This window comes from Carassius auratus, chromosome 6, assembly GCF_003368295.1.
Source record: "Carassius auratus strain Wakin chromosome 6, ASM336829v1, whole genome shotgun sequence".
NCBI classification, from domain to species: domain Eukaryota; kingdom Metazoa; phylum Chordata; class Actinopteri; order Cypriniformes; family Cyprinidae; genus Carassius; species Carassius auratus.
In genome coordinates, this window is record NC_039248.1 from 10,327,381 (window position 1) to 10,342,082 (window position 14,702).

At 37.0% G+C, this 14,702-nt stretch overlaps 1 protein-coding gene across 2 annotated transcripts in view; it reads left to right on the plus strand.

The window, feature by feature from the left end:
* Positions 1-14,702, plus strand: part of sema3fa (sema domain, immunoglobulin domain (Ig), short basic domain, secreted, (semaphorin) 3Fa) — a 41,425-nt gene that overhangs the window by 21,754 nt on the left and 4,969 nt on the right. The window contains exons 3-11 of one of the 2 annotated variants that reach the window (XM_026261250.1): positions 4,799-4,959; positions 5,076-5,138; positions 5,348-5,467; positions 6,268-6,357; positions 7,455-7,548; positions 7,696-7,815; positions 8,569-8,708; positions 9,894-10,008; positions 13,931-14,000. In XM_026261250.1, coding sequence (XP_026117035.1) covers positions 4,799-4,959; positions 5,076-5,138; positions 5,348-5,467; positions 6,268-6,357; positions 7,455-7,548; positions 7,696-7,815; positions 8,569-8,708; positions 9,894-10,008; positions 13,931-14,000 — 973 coding nt within the window. The remainder of the gene's footprint in view (positions 1-4,798; positions 4,960-5,075; positions 5,139-5,347; positions 5,468-6,267; positions 6,358-7,454; positions 7,549-7,695; positions 7,816-8,568; positions 8,709-9,893; positions 10,009-13,930; positions 14,001-14,702) is intronic. The other variant, XM_026261259.1, reaches the window with a different exon arrangement.

A 14,702-nucleotide genomic window follows, 5' to 3' on the forward strand; every position in this document is an offset into this window, starting at 1 on the left:
AAACCTATTTAGCCAGCTAAATTCAATTTATGCTAATAAATTGACAGCAATAGCAGACCAACAATATGATGCAACTTTTACCAGACTGCAAAAGCTACATTATTTTGAAAACAGCTTAGCTGCTAACAAGCTGTTGACAATTATAGCTAAATTGTTAGCGAAGCTACTTTTATTTAAATTCTCCACAACACTAACTAGCATTGTTTTTCACACATTGGTTCCCACACTTTGTTTAACACCTGAAAAGGAGTGCTACAGTTTGTTTAGCTGTTCGCCAAGGCTAAGCCTGATTCTTCAAGAACATTAAGTGATATGAATCAATAATCTGAGGTGTTGTATTTGGCTATGTTCAGTACACAAGACAAAATGAGAAAGGTCAGGGCTTACCAGACATACCATACATAATAGACTGTCACATCAAATCCTGATGTAAAATAAATAGGCCAAACTATAGTGTATTATAGACTGTGATCTTGTGAAAACACATTCTGACATCTTTAATAAGCTCCTTAAACTAGAGCAAGGACTTTGGGTCATCGCACCAAATGGAGCCGTGGCCTGTTAATTATTACCATGTTTCTGCTGCTTGGCTGCTATTTGTGAAAAGGGAGAAATGAAGAGTTTTTAGAAATAATTCACTGCAGGATCACATGGGTCAGGGTAACACGTGGTGCTCGATTTGTCGCTGAGTGTGCGCCTGTGTCTGTGAGCATGATCTATGACCCTCACTCTCACTGAAACTGTGGGCCAAAGCAAACAGCAGCTCCCACCAATCCCTGAGGGGAGACTCCCAACCGTAGAGATTCACCCCCCCATCTCCTCCTCTCTTTCTTCATCTGTGCTATATTGGCTCTCTTATTCCTACTACTGTAGTTTTTTCAATTCATCACTTTTTTTCCCCAATTCACTCTTTCTTTGTCATAATTCTCATATGCTTTATAAGTTCTCCTGAGACGAATAGCATTTCCCCTAGGTCTAAACAGCCAAAATGCCTGGTTATGAATGTACAGTGGCCCCAAAATAATTTGGTCACTTTAGCCACAAACATTTTTATGTCTTTGCAGTAGTTTTGCTATTTTATTTTATATATTTTTATTATAATATTGTATTATTAAATAATTGTATTATTAAATAATTGTATTATTAAATAATTGTATTATATTATATTATATTATTTTATTATATATATATATATATATATATATATATATATATATATATATATATATATATATATATATATAATAATTATTATTATTATTATTATTGATTCAGTGTTCAGAGGTATTTTTTTAAGTGTCTTTGTTGGTTTTCATTTAATTAAATTTTATGTTAAACACTATTCAGTAAGAACATTTCACAAAAAGGCATTTGAAAATATCAAACAATAAGTGTAATCAATGTAAAAAAATAAAATAAAATCCCTCAACACTTTCTAGTGCATTTTCAGTTTTGTGTGCAAAGTCACTAATTGTGACAGTTGAAACATAGTTAAATTATTTACAATAAGAGTGTATCAGTAAAAGAGCAAAGAAAGGGAAAGGGAAAGTGAATTTGGAGGTCAGATGTGACTTTGTGAATGCTTTAAATACTGGTCTTTAAATACTTTTTCTAAACCTTTCCTTTTGTTTACAGGCCCCACTTAAAAAAACAAAGGGAAGTTACTTGCCATATACGTATACGAGATTCAAAATGTTGCTTAACTGTTCAAATACTACTTGGAGTCGCTTTGTTTATGTGTACATTGTGTTGCAGATTAAATATGTCCCTCATGATTTCTGAAATAGTAGACTACCTCTACCATATACTCGTCAAGTTTTAAGTTTATTTGCCCTAAGTTTATTTGTCATAAGATTTGAGAGTAAAAAGAGAGAGAGTAAAAAGACATTTTATCTGTGTGGTTTGATTAAATCCTTTGCTTTAATCACTCCGTCCTGTCTTCCCAGACGATAAGGATGATGGAGTAATCCTCTGTCAGGGATGAGGGCTGTTAAAATCAATGCCTCATACACATGATGAACGTGAGAGGAAAGTTTTCATTCGGTTAAAGTCACACACACAATTCAGTGAGAGCAGACTCCCTTCATCATATTCTGTCCACCGTCCTTCAACCGGTCACTCAAATCCATGTCAAATGACGGCCCTGTGAAGCCAAGAGATAAGAGCTAATCTTCAAGTGATCATTTAGATGGACAGCTGAAGGAAAAGCTCAATCTCCAAAGATAAAGTTAAACATTTGTGTGTATATGTAAGATTAAATTTAGTTGGCTCTGCAGACAGTAGATAATAAAAACTAGTTGCTCCAGATGTCCTTCAAGCATCTTTGCTGGTTTGATATCTCTTTTAAAATAAATGGTTCTTACATTTAAATCAAGTTCTAAAACTTCTGAACTAAAATTGGCCTTACATTTAAGAACTTGTTTTCTGACACAAGCCAGTTCAAATCTGTTTTCAGATCTAAAATGTTCTTGTGTTTTATTGTGCCAGTACATAACTTGCTATCAATAAAAAACAAGCTATTTTCTTTATAGAGATTGTTACTAGACTGCATTATTAGTGATGGCAAAGACACATAGACTCATAGACTTGTTAGAACATGGCGGACCTGCCCTTGTGCTTAATTAGAACCCTGAAATGAAAGAGATGAGGAATTTTAGCTATGTGCCAGGAATGCCCATACAAGTAAATGAGATTTTATGTTGTCTGCGGCCCTGTGCTAAATCTCTTTGTATAAGAGTGGAGTAGATGGTGTCTTCTGATAGAACTTTCCTATACTGGTACTTTGCAGAGATGGGTGCTTCTCTATGGCAGGCACATTCCACTACATTACCAAACTTCCAAGCAGAATTTTCTGCCAAGCTTGACTGTTATAAAATTATTACTTTAAAATAAACCCTTTCCTGTCATAAATAAGTCCATTTCTTTTTATGAGGCACCCAATGTTTAGGGAAAGTAAAATCGGAGATGTTATTATGTCATTTTTGTCTAAAGGAAAATTAGGGAGTTTGGTGAGAAAATGATATACTGAGTTTTATTTATACGTATTGTTCAGATTTCATAAATTATCATTATTGCTATACAAACCACAAACAATTACCAAGTCAAAAAAGTAAGCCTAGGCTGCATTTATCCTATTTTCAAAGTGTTTTTGTAGCATCTGTGTTCTTGGGGTTGTATTACAGACTATTTCGTTCATTTTTGAAAAACTTTGATGGCACTTTTCCATCATTTGGGCCTTGAGCAATCAGAAATTATGTCTTTTTAAACGTGGTTACGTGGTGTGGTGTCTCTTTTCAGTTTTAGAGTTGCAAATTTGACCTTGGGCTGCTAAGTGTAAGCATGTGCTTCAGACTTTTAGCAAAGATCTGTTTCACAATAGAATGGGGGATTGTTACAGTAAGATTTGGAATTGCAATTGTGCTGGGCCAATCTTTCCCGTATATACTTTGCCAGCTATCTGCAATTAATTATTTCTTCCTCTACCATCTACCATTCTGAAGTAGACATTAGAAGCCAATATGTTGTCCTTACATTATTCAAAGGTTTCCCTTTGGCTTACTCTGCAATAGTGGAATATCTGACACAGTCCTCTGTGGTCATCCAAAGGGATGGTGCTGTGAACTCTATGAACCATATTGGATCATGATATCTAATATCATGAGAATTAAGGAATCAAAACATTATAATACAATATGAAAAATGGATATTCATTTTGAGGTTTGCTAAAATTACATGTAACAGTTATTAGATTATTAGTGTCTTTAAAGACTAACTTTAAGTGACTGTTAGATTGCCAAAAGCTAATCTAAATACAGAAATAAAGAAAAAGAGCATGTATAGTTAATATTCAGCATCACTGCAATGCATCAAAGTCTCCCACAGACCACATACTGTACTCAGTTTCCAACAAAGGGAACCAAGCTTGTTGGGAAAGAGGAAAATAAAGTGTGACACCCCAGTATTGGTAGTAGAATTTAAATATAAGACTCGGGAGGCCCCACGAGAACTCTCAGAGAGCCAAAAATCCCCAAGAAATCCACCCTGTAAAAACAGGACTGTAACAATAATAATAACAAAGGACATAGGAATGTAGCCAGGGCATTGAACCTCAGGGAAACTCTCCAGACTGGTCATATCCATACAGCTGGACAGATGCTGTTTTACTGAGGAACTAATGTAACTTGGCAACACTTGTGGTGTTTGGATTAATGTGCGAGTCCTTGTAGAGTTTGCGGATTTGGAGCGTGGCTATGCATCCAATAGAAAACCTATTATATTGAATAAATCTTTGGAGGTGTTTGAAAGCATTTTGGCTGCTTTTTTTTTTATTTTGTTTGTATTAACTTTAATGTTCATAATCCTAAAAAGTTGCACTGACAAGTCCGTGTGTTCTGTATGAATTCCAGAAACTACTGTGAGTAAAACAAATGGGGAATAAAACACTGCAACCAACAGTGCAGAGAAGCTTTGGCCTCCTATGCTGAGCTTTGGGTTAGGGTTAGGGTTCAAGTCCCATCTGGGTTGAGTTTCTATAGAGCAGTGTAGTTCGAGTAGCCATAACCCAACAATGGCTTTACCAATATTGTGAGTTAGATGTGGAAACTTGTTTGGAATTTTTGTAATTACATCAGGTGCTGCTAGTGGCAGGACTAACAACCTTCAGCATTTCTATAACAATATAAAAGGCCCTTTATTACAAGAAAATAATTGATTTGATAGAATAATTGGTTTGTGTGTCACTTTTCATAAAAGCATGTGTTGAATAAATAAATAGACTGTTACACTCTGTCGTTTTCAGAGTTGAAGTCTACTGGAACTGCCCATCACTTTGCCTTTCTGCTCAACTCAACGGACTACAGAATTCTTCGTATGGATGAGGACCATGATCGCATGTACGTGGGCAGCAAGGACTACATCCTGTCACTAGACCTGAACGACATCAACAAAGAGCCCCTCATAGTAAGACTTCTCAGTTACACAATACAGATTGCAACAAATTAAACTATAAGCAAGGCTTGGCAGTATAAATCTGGTCAGTAGATTAGGATGACTGACGTTTGTGTCTTTCTCCTCAGATTCACTGGCCTGTGGCTCCTCAGAGGAGGACAGAATGTGTCCTCTCAGGAAAAGACATTAATGTAAGAATCCGCAATTCACATATTCTTTTCTGCTATATTTATTTATCAAAGTTTGGTGTCAGAAAGATTTTTTTAAGGAAAGCGCTACTATTTACCACAATCGTTATAAATCCCCAAAAAAATTTCCAACACGGGCATGTCAACATCCATCTGCAAGTATAATTTCTCCATGACAGCATCACTGATATTATTCAGTTTTGTGTCAACAGGGCGAGTGTGGTAATTTCATCCGTCTAATCGAGCCGTGGAACAGGACTCACCTGTATGTGTGTGGAACAGGAGCTTACAACCCCATCTGTACCTATGTGGACAGAGGTCAAAGGGCACAGGTAAACTGTCATTCACAGATGACCCGCTACCATTTGCAGGTCAAGGGTTCAAACGGTTGGCTACCTTAGTCTAAAGGTATTATTTCATTCGAGGAATGTTTTTCCACCCTGGAACAAACAGGATAATCTGTACCACCTGCATGTCTTTCGCCTCTGTTACTTCAAAAACTCTTCCTAGTGTTTAGGAGGGTAATTGCATTTAAACATAGTCCTAATTTCACCTCCCTTCTTACCCATGTCCCATCATTAACCACTGTCCATAAAAACATCATTCAAAATGGTCTGAGATCACATTGAAAATCTGGAAACTTTCAATTTTAAACTAGAGATCTAAAAGAAATTGAAATGTATCATGAAAATGTATTTCAAATTCTGTTCTATTTCTAGGACTCTTTTCAAATATAAGCACATTTTTGACATTGATCATGAACTTTCCACTCACGTTGATTAAATAATTGGCAATTATTATTGACAATTTTTGGATATTATTATAAAATTTGCTTTTTCACTAATGGTCTCAGGCTTTTGGATCCTACTGCATTTATTCTCCTTTAATGGGGTTCTGCAATATGCATGTTTTTTTTTTTTTTTTTGTTCTTTCATACACAAAGGCAATTTCATGTGTTAACAAGGGCTTTGAGCATGTGCATGTTTTAGACAACTTCATATGACCTCATCAAACGGCAGCCATTATAATAGCATCTCAACATCTTCTCGTTTGGACACCACCTTGGCCATTCTCGTGGGTCCTAACTGAATGAATAAAAACAGGTCTTTGAGGCACACACCTTGTTTTATAGGGCATGCTCCAAGATCAGATGCCTCGCATGGGAGGCCGAACCAATCGAGCCGCAGACCCTAGTGCTTCGCCAGAACCATATGCACCCAAGGTGGGAAATTAACTCTTCACTGGGTCCTTTTTGTACTTTATATTGCACTTTCTTAAGATGCACTTTCAAGACATGGTTTTTACTTAGAAGTGTAAGGAAAGGTTCTGTTCTCACAGTATTTGGATTTTCAACAGCTGGTTTCCTCAGCCACTAAAGGCGTTGAGAGAAACAGCAGAGGAACTGTTGTCTTTAGAGCTTGTCTTTCTCAAGTTTGCCTACACTTGTCCAGAGCCTGTCTTTGGCACAGAAACCTAGCAGAACATGCACAGATTACTCCCACGCCCACACTCCATCATGCTTGAAAGTGGTTAGTCAGCAGAAAATTTATCGGTGGCTTATATTACATTTGTGGTGTGCGTGTAAAGCTTAGAAGGTACAGAGGTTCCAAAAACGTTTATTATCCAAAACAAGCCTTTCGTTGAGACTTGAACTTGCTGATATCTTCTTTGTGGCATGTTGTAGACTCTTTAGATGTCCTTCTACATCTCTGCTTAGATTTTAGTTACTGTGTTAATTCATGTTAGATGTTTCCCAATTGCTTTGCATTAATTATACTGTTTTACATCTGTGTGACTGTAGACAGAATGCAAACTGCATGGAGTGAAGTGGACTATTAGCTCGAAGAGATTTAAATACCAGAATTTAATAGTTGTCACTAACCCAACCGAACCATATAGACCATTTTAGATTCATATGTTGAGAAGCTGATTGTGAGAAACTGTTCATTTTCTTTGGCAACTACCAGGAAACTTGGAAACTTTGGATTATGCCATTAATTTCTTTCTTCTGGGCAGTTTTACACTAGCTGCCTTTTGTCAAACGGCAAGATATTGGTGTTGGCATTAGACAGTTATGTGAGACGCCAACATTTAAAAAACACAAACAATAAGTTACCTAAAGATATTTAACTTATTTTACAACCTCAAATAGTTTGTTGTTGTCATTTATCCCAGTGAACCTGTGTGCATTTCACTTCCTGGCTATACCTTAAACACTGGAAACTTAAAGTATCTATGTAAGCTGAGAATCAATACTGCTCATCTAATGTGATCTATTGCGCTGTCATTAATGAAACCTTCATGCTCTCCCTGTTCCAGGAATACATTTTCCGACTGGAGCCTGGTAAAGTAGATTCTGGGAAAGGGAAATGCCCCTTTGACCCCAAACTAAACAGCGTCTCAGCTCTGATAAGTGCGTACCTCTCTTATTGCCTTTATGCTTCTATTAGAAAATATACAAAACATAATTTCTTTTGTTTCAGACTCGGATGAGCTCATTTTTCTCAAGTTTATCAGTCTATCTCTCCTTATCTCCTTTACGCTCACTCTGTTTTGGCAGATGGCCAGTTGTACGCCGGCGTCTACATCGATTTTATGGGAACGGACTCGGCCATCTTTCGCACGTTGGGAAAACACACGGCCATGAGGACCGACCAGTATAACTCCCGCTGGCTCCACGGTACACACCACATTTTTGAACCATGGCATATCACCAAGACACAGTTCTTTGTTTAGTGGGGAGAAGTGCCAAAGATGAATATTCAACATTGACCCTTCATCCTACCTCCTGCAAACTAACCTCATATCTCGTACACTTTTGCAAAAAACAAACAAAAAACAATACCCCTCAAGCAATTACTGCTTAGTTAAACTCAATCCTTGACCCTTGTTATAATCCCTGACTATATTATAGCTGTGATTCCACTAATTATCATTTTTATTTTGTATTTTCTGAAATGTATTTAACTATTATTATTTAACTATATTTAGTATTACTGTATTAGTATTGTTAAGTTATATACCAGCCCTTAAATGCCAGACATGTTCATATTCTTTTGCTAGCAATATTTTTTACGCTGCCAATTTTATCTAATAGTTTGATCTTTGAATGTTTTAGACTGGATTTCCCTTGTATAACACATGACTCCTATGCTTCAGTTTTGCCTTTTTGATCATGAGTGTCCACAGTGAAAACCATCACAAATTTCCTACAGATGTCTAAAATGTGAACAGTTCAGTGTAGGGAATGAAAGGATAGACTAACAGAGCATTGCACTTTCTACTGAATGTTATATAATATTATCCATTTGCTGTCCTTTTTATTTTCTCTCTGCTTTTTGCTCCAACTATAATTTATCACTTTTGCTGTTCCCAAACTATAATTCATCTCTTTTGCTGTTTCCCTTCCTCCCCCTTTTTCTTTTTCTTTTAGATCCAACATTCGTCCATGCACAGCTCATCCCTGATAGTGCAGAAAAGAATGACGACAAGCTGTATTTCTTCTTCCGTGAGAAGGCCTCTGAGATGGGACAGACTCCCATGGCTCAGTCCAGGATTGGCAGGATTTGTTTGGTGAGACATTTCCTTAACCTTTGTCTGATAAAAGGCATTGTTCATTTATTCAGCCTCATGTTGTTTCAAACCCGTGTGACTTTCTTTTTCTATTGTATACTACATGACAAAACTACAACTAAACTGCTTATGTTTTTCCATGCAGTTACAAAAAACGAGGACAAGTTTTTAAGCTTTAAAAAACTATTAAGTGGCATGTTGTCACACTGATACAATATGCAATAAGTTTTGTTTGAATAACACAAAAATTTGAGTAGTAGTTTTTTTTGATAATCATCTGCCTTCTGTGATCTAACTGCCTCATCCAAATCAAGTCAATGAGCTTGATAACCGGATTAGTCGTCTTCAAGAATGAATCAGTTAGACTGTTTTGAGATCTGATTCATTGAAAAGATCTGACTCAAAAGACAAAGTTATCTCTCCAGCAAATAGAGCTGGAGAGGATATCGGGAATTTTTAAGGTTTCTTGAAATTTGACTTTAAATATGGTCTTGAGGACTTTTTATGTGATTTTTGCATGATTTTTTAAGCTTGAAAAAACTTCTGTCCACATTTATTGTAACTGTACAGAAAAGACAGAAAACTACATTCTTCAAAATTTTTGCTTTCCATGTAAGGAAGTCATATGAGTTTGGAACAACATGAGGGTGCCTAAATTTTAACATAGTCCTGTCATTGTTCTTTTAAGCACATCTACATCTTACAGTTGGGTGTTCCTGTGCTGAACATGATGCTTAGGAAATCATATCCATGCAGGACAGAACTGTTGACTGACAGATCCTCGGGATCCATCATTGTCCAATGCCTCCTACATGAGCAACCGCTTGTTTCTTGGTTATTTTTTGCTTTTCTAATGTGAATCAAAGAAGCATGTTTGTAATGTGTGGGTAGCTGCTGGCGGCTGGTCACTGGGCATCGCTGCGTCTCATTATTGAAGTTGGCTGCTGTCCACAGCAGATGGGGCTGAGCAGTGCTCAAAGCCAATGTTTACAACCCAGTCACAGCCAGTTAATGCAAACCCACAGAAATAGCCCTGAGAGAAGGACGGCTACTGATGTATAGCAATCACTTAATTTCACACATACAGACTTTCAAGGTGTCAATCAAATCAAACTTTACAGGTAGTATTTGTGTGGTGTCTAACAGTGAATCTTCATGGCTAACGTGACCTCACTTCCTCTACAGAATGATGATGGAGGACACTGCTGTCTGGTGAATAAGTGGAGTACCTTCCTGAAGGCTCGGCTCATCTGCTCAGTGACTGGCTCTGATGGCATTGAGACACATTTCGACGAGCTTCGTAAGTCTCTCTTTTAGCTGAGCCATACATTTCCTGTGACTTGATCATTTCTGTTGATTACTGACATTTGATCTAGATTAGATATCTTTAGATCAGCATGCTGTACAATACTAAGTCAGATTTACTTTTGTTATGTCAGAAAATACTATTTTTAATAGTCCTCTTTGACCATTTGAATTTAATAGGACAGGATGTTTTAAATTAAATACACGCAGTCTAAGAGGACAGTTCTGTATAGTTGAATTACTTTTACAGAAAAAAAATTGGTACTTTAAATATATTAGACATAATGTGTGTTTATTATATGGTAAATATCCAAAATACCATGACATTACCATGGTAATACAATGAACTGTCTATTACTTTTTTGGAGGTGTAATACCATAGTAAGCTGACATATAGGCCTACCATAATGTCATAATGCTCCCTTACAAAACATACTGTGGCAATACCATAGTAAAGTGTTGTTTCATCAGATAATCCATGGTACTTTTGAATATTTTAAATATACCACCTTATAATAATTTATTATTTTTATCTTTTACATATCAAGATTACCATGCTTATACCTTAGTTTTTTACATTTTCATAAGTGTAATACTGTGGTATTGTGATGTATACCATAATACTAACCTTTACAAAAAAAGGACTGTGGTGGTACCATGGTTGTGTTAGCATCATCAGATGTACAAAAATAACTATATTTTGGTGCTACCATAAGTGATCAGATGATAATACTATAGTACTTTGTATCACAATTTATGATTTTCCACAGAAATGCCATAGTACTAGCATGGTACATGGACGAAAATGTGGTATTGTCATAGTACATGCCTAAGACAAACATAACAGTGCATTGCCAATGACTGATTATTTGATAAATCTTTCCAATTCAGATATCTTGGGGACATTTTATGTTCTGTGATTTTGTGGAGAATGCAAAATAGGAAATAAAACAGCTTTTCCATTTAATTGACTCCATATACAGTATATAGTGAGGTGTTTTACCCAAGGTGCATTATATTCAGTTCTGTTTTGTTAATTTTCACGGTATACTTGCTGAAATAAGAGGCCTCTTATTTCAGGATAGGGCATGATATAGCTCATTTGTGGAAACCGCTCATGTCTGATGGTTCAATGGATATGTCTCTCCAGAGGGTATAACTTGGAAAAAGTAATTTCCTCTCTTTCCTGTATGTGCAGCGTGTAGCATTTGTGCTTAAGCGTAAAGTGCCACAAGGGCCTGTGAGAAATATACTGTATAGAGGCAAGCAGTTCTGAGTATGAAGTTCATGTAGAGCTTAAAATGACAAATTGGGCTTTTAAAAACTGCCTGAAAATGGCTTTTTTGTGGTTTTACATTATTCCTCATACATGATTGTGCATTTATGTGCACATGTGTGAGGTAACGCATGCATGTAAGCTGCCTCTTAACAGGCTTTCACAAAATGGAGTCTTTCCCGGTGTGGGAGAGTTTGATTGACAGGACTGAATAGGATTGGCTGACAAACCAGCTGTAACAGCCTCTGCCACTCTTCAGAGGCAGATGAATGTAAGCGCATGAATGCTGGAATTTTATTGCTTTTGCAATGTGCATAAATTGAGTAAGCGGTCATTCTGTGTTTGCTTCATTTCACAGCTCCTATAACATAGCGCACAAGGTACCCTCAGGACTCCTTTTTTCGTCTCTTTCTCGCTTGGTTGGTCATCCACCCTCCCTCTGCCACTGTGTTTGAGGAATGAACTTGTCAGTGGAGTTTTTGACTAGATGTGTTCCCTTTTCCTCAGAGGGGCAGTGAGGTTTTATGGGTTGTTTTTTGTGGCTTGGCAAGAGCGAGATTCATTTGCTGTAGACTGGGATTTTCCCTCAGCACTTGATTACTTAGTCCGTTTAGCCGTGACTATCCGTTTGAGGTCATCTCCGTTCTGTTTTTGATGGGACATCTGTCTATGCTTTTACCACTTGCCCTTCTTATTCCCTAAACTATCTGAGTCTCCTTTTGTTTTCTTTCCTTCTGTCCCTTTTTTAACCTTCTTCTATGTACCTCTGTCTCCAATCCTCCTTTCACTGTCCTTCAAGTAAAACATTGATGGTGCTCAACTGCTCTTATGATGAAGCCCCCCAAAAAACGGTCCTGCTCTGCACGTTATACTCTGTTTCTCCCAATTGCCTTTTTCCATCTTTCTCATTTTGGCTAGCAGACTGGTCCTTTGTGGTTAATTTGTGTCGAAAAATAAGCTGGAGAATTTTGGAGACTGAGACAAAGACAGAGAGGAACAGTGAGAGGGAAAGATTGTCCTCTCAGTGCGTTGTTTTGTGTGATGTTAGATTTGATGACTTGCCACATACACTCACAGACTTTTGGCTTTTTGTGCGCCATGCTGATATGAAGCTGCAGAAATGTTGGAGTCACTGGTGGTGAGCTGCAAAAAAACGACAGATTTCAAACACGTTTCTTAACCAATCCACCTGTCTGCCATTGTAAAAAAAATGAAAATAAAAAAAAATAATTGTATGCTTAGATGAATAATGCTCAGAATTGGAATTAGTGTGCCCCATTAGTACACTGAAAACTATGAAGCCCTTTAAAGTGATGGAAAAAAAATATGAGATTGGAGAAAAAAGTACATTTCAATGCTTTCATGTCTGTTCTCAAAATGTATTATTCCCATAAAAATGTTGCATATGTTTGCCAAACATTTGTGTTCTCTCGCAAAAGTATTGAATTCCAACAAGAAAGTTTGCATTTGTTTCTAAAGCTTTTAAATATAGTTTTAGTTCTCACCTGATATTATTTACCTCAGAAAGGTTTTGCGAGCAAACACACAGTTTCTTGGGGGAACGTAGCAGTTTTGTGAGAACACAAATGCAATGTGATATTTGGCCTGCCGTTCTCATTTTTATTCCACCACATGTCCCTTTAGGGGATCAGTAGAAAACAACATGCCATAGGTGCCTGAATGAAGTATGGTTTCCAGTGAATTTTCAAAGTGTGCTAATCTTTCCCAAAACCCCTTGTGTAACAAGGGAGGAGTTTGTGACTGTTCTCTTTTGACTTTTTCAGAGCAAAAGTAGTAAGAAAGGAAATATCAAAAGCTGCTTAAACAGTTTTAAATGTAAAAAAAAAAAAAAAAAAAAACTGTGCTTAAAGCCATTAGCCATTTTGATAACTTCAGCTAACAGTTAGCATCTGCATTAGACAATATCTGCTTCATCCTTGAAATACACACCCAGAACTAAACACCAAATATAAGGAATATCAGAGCGTTCTCTGATTGGCTACATATTTTGTTTGACTGTAAACAGGGTGGGCCACTTCCTGTCTCTTTTTTGCTGTATCCCTAGCCTATAGCTATAAAAAAATAATAATCATCATCAGAATTTGTAATGATTTACAGGTTATAATGGGAATGTACTGGTTTTAATGGAAACTGTAATGGTGCCTATTAGCCTTTACTGGTTGGTCGTCTTATATTGGTGGCTTGTTAAAACCATTAAATCCTAATGGAATATGTCCCAAAACACCCTACAGGAAACCATTTAATAGTTTAATGGTTAAAAGTTGATGGTTTGTTATGTTTGTAATGTTACTATTTGTAGTGGAAACCATTAGAATTTCTATGATGCAGTTTTTCAGCAGGGATTTCAGTAATATCTGCCAGGTAGTTACATTTTACCTTAGAAATTGTATTTCTTGTCTCTTACTTTAAATGTAGATAGATTCTAAATGTAGCTAGCTGCTATGCAACTAAGGAACTTCTGTTATCAAGACAGTCACGTGTTGTTATATAATATAATATGTCTTATTACGTACTAGTTTTCTTATTACTAAGAAGTATGTGCTTCCTTGTCACCACCAAAGTACACACTTTAGTATGTGAATTTGCTCATTTGTCTAAAGTAATTCAATCTTTCTTTCAGGGGACGTGTACATCCAGAAAACCCAAGACACCAAGAATCCCGTCATCTACGGTGTTTTCTCCGTGTCTGGGTGCGTAAGTTCGGGATGGTCTCTCCCCAAATACGAGATCCAATCCTCACTTCTCCTCGACGCCTCTTACTAATCAGGCCGCTTATCAGATTGTCAAGGGAGCTTGAATAGATTTGCTTTCATATTCACACTCCAGTTGCCCACGGGGCAACACCCCCATTTCTCCGCTGCTGAAGACTGTTTCTAACATACTGAATAACAAGTGTTTGGCAGGCTTCACAGACAGTAGTCCTCCAACGGCACGAAGGAAGGAGCTTTTCTGTGAATCTGAGATGTGATATTCTCATAAGGACTTATCCACATAATACCAGCGCTATCAGATGCGGTTAGGAGAGGATATTCCTACACGCTAAAATATTATACAACTGGCCTCAGAGGCAGCTGTCAACATTTTAGATGAGGTTCACATGTTAATCATCTTGTGTAAATACACAAGGCCGTGTGTGTGTTAGAGCAATTCACAGTCTCGCTGTAGATTTCAGATCAAATCGGCGAAGCCTTCGGGCTCTGTCTGAGCTCTTTAAAACCAAAAGCACCATTCTTGGTGATAATAGTGAAAACTCTCCATCAACTGCAAGTGATTTCACAGCTCTATCTGTCCCTCTGTCTCTTGTTTCTCTCCTCTCTCTCTGTATCTGTATTAGTGTTAATTTGTAAAACTGCATTCTCTAGTCATATAATGTCTGTAATACAGACAGTTGG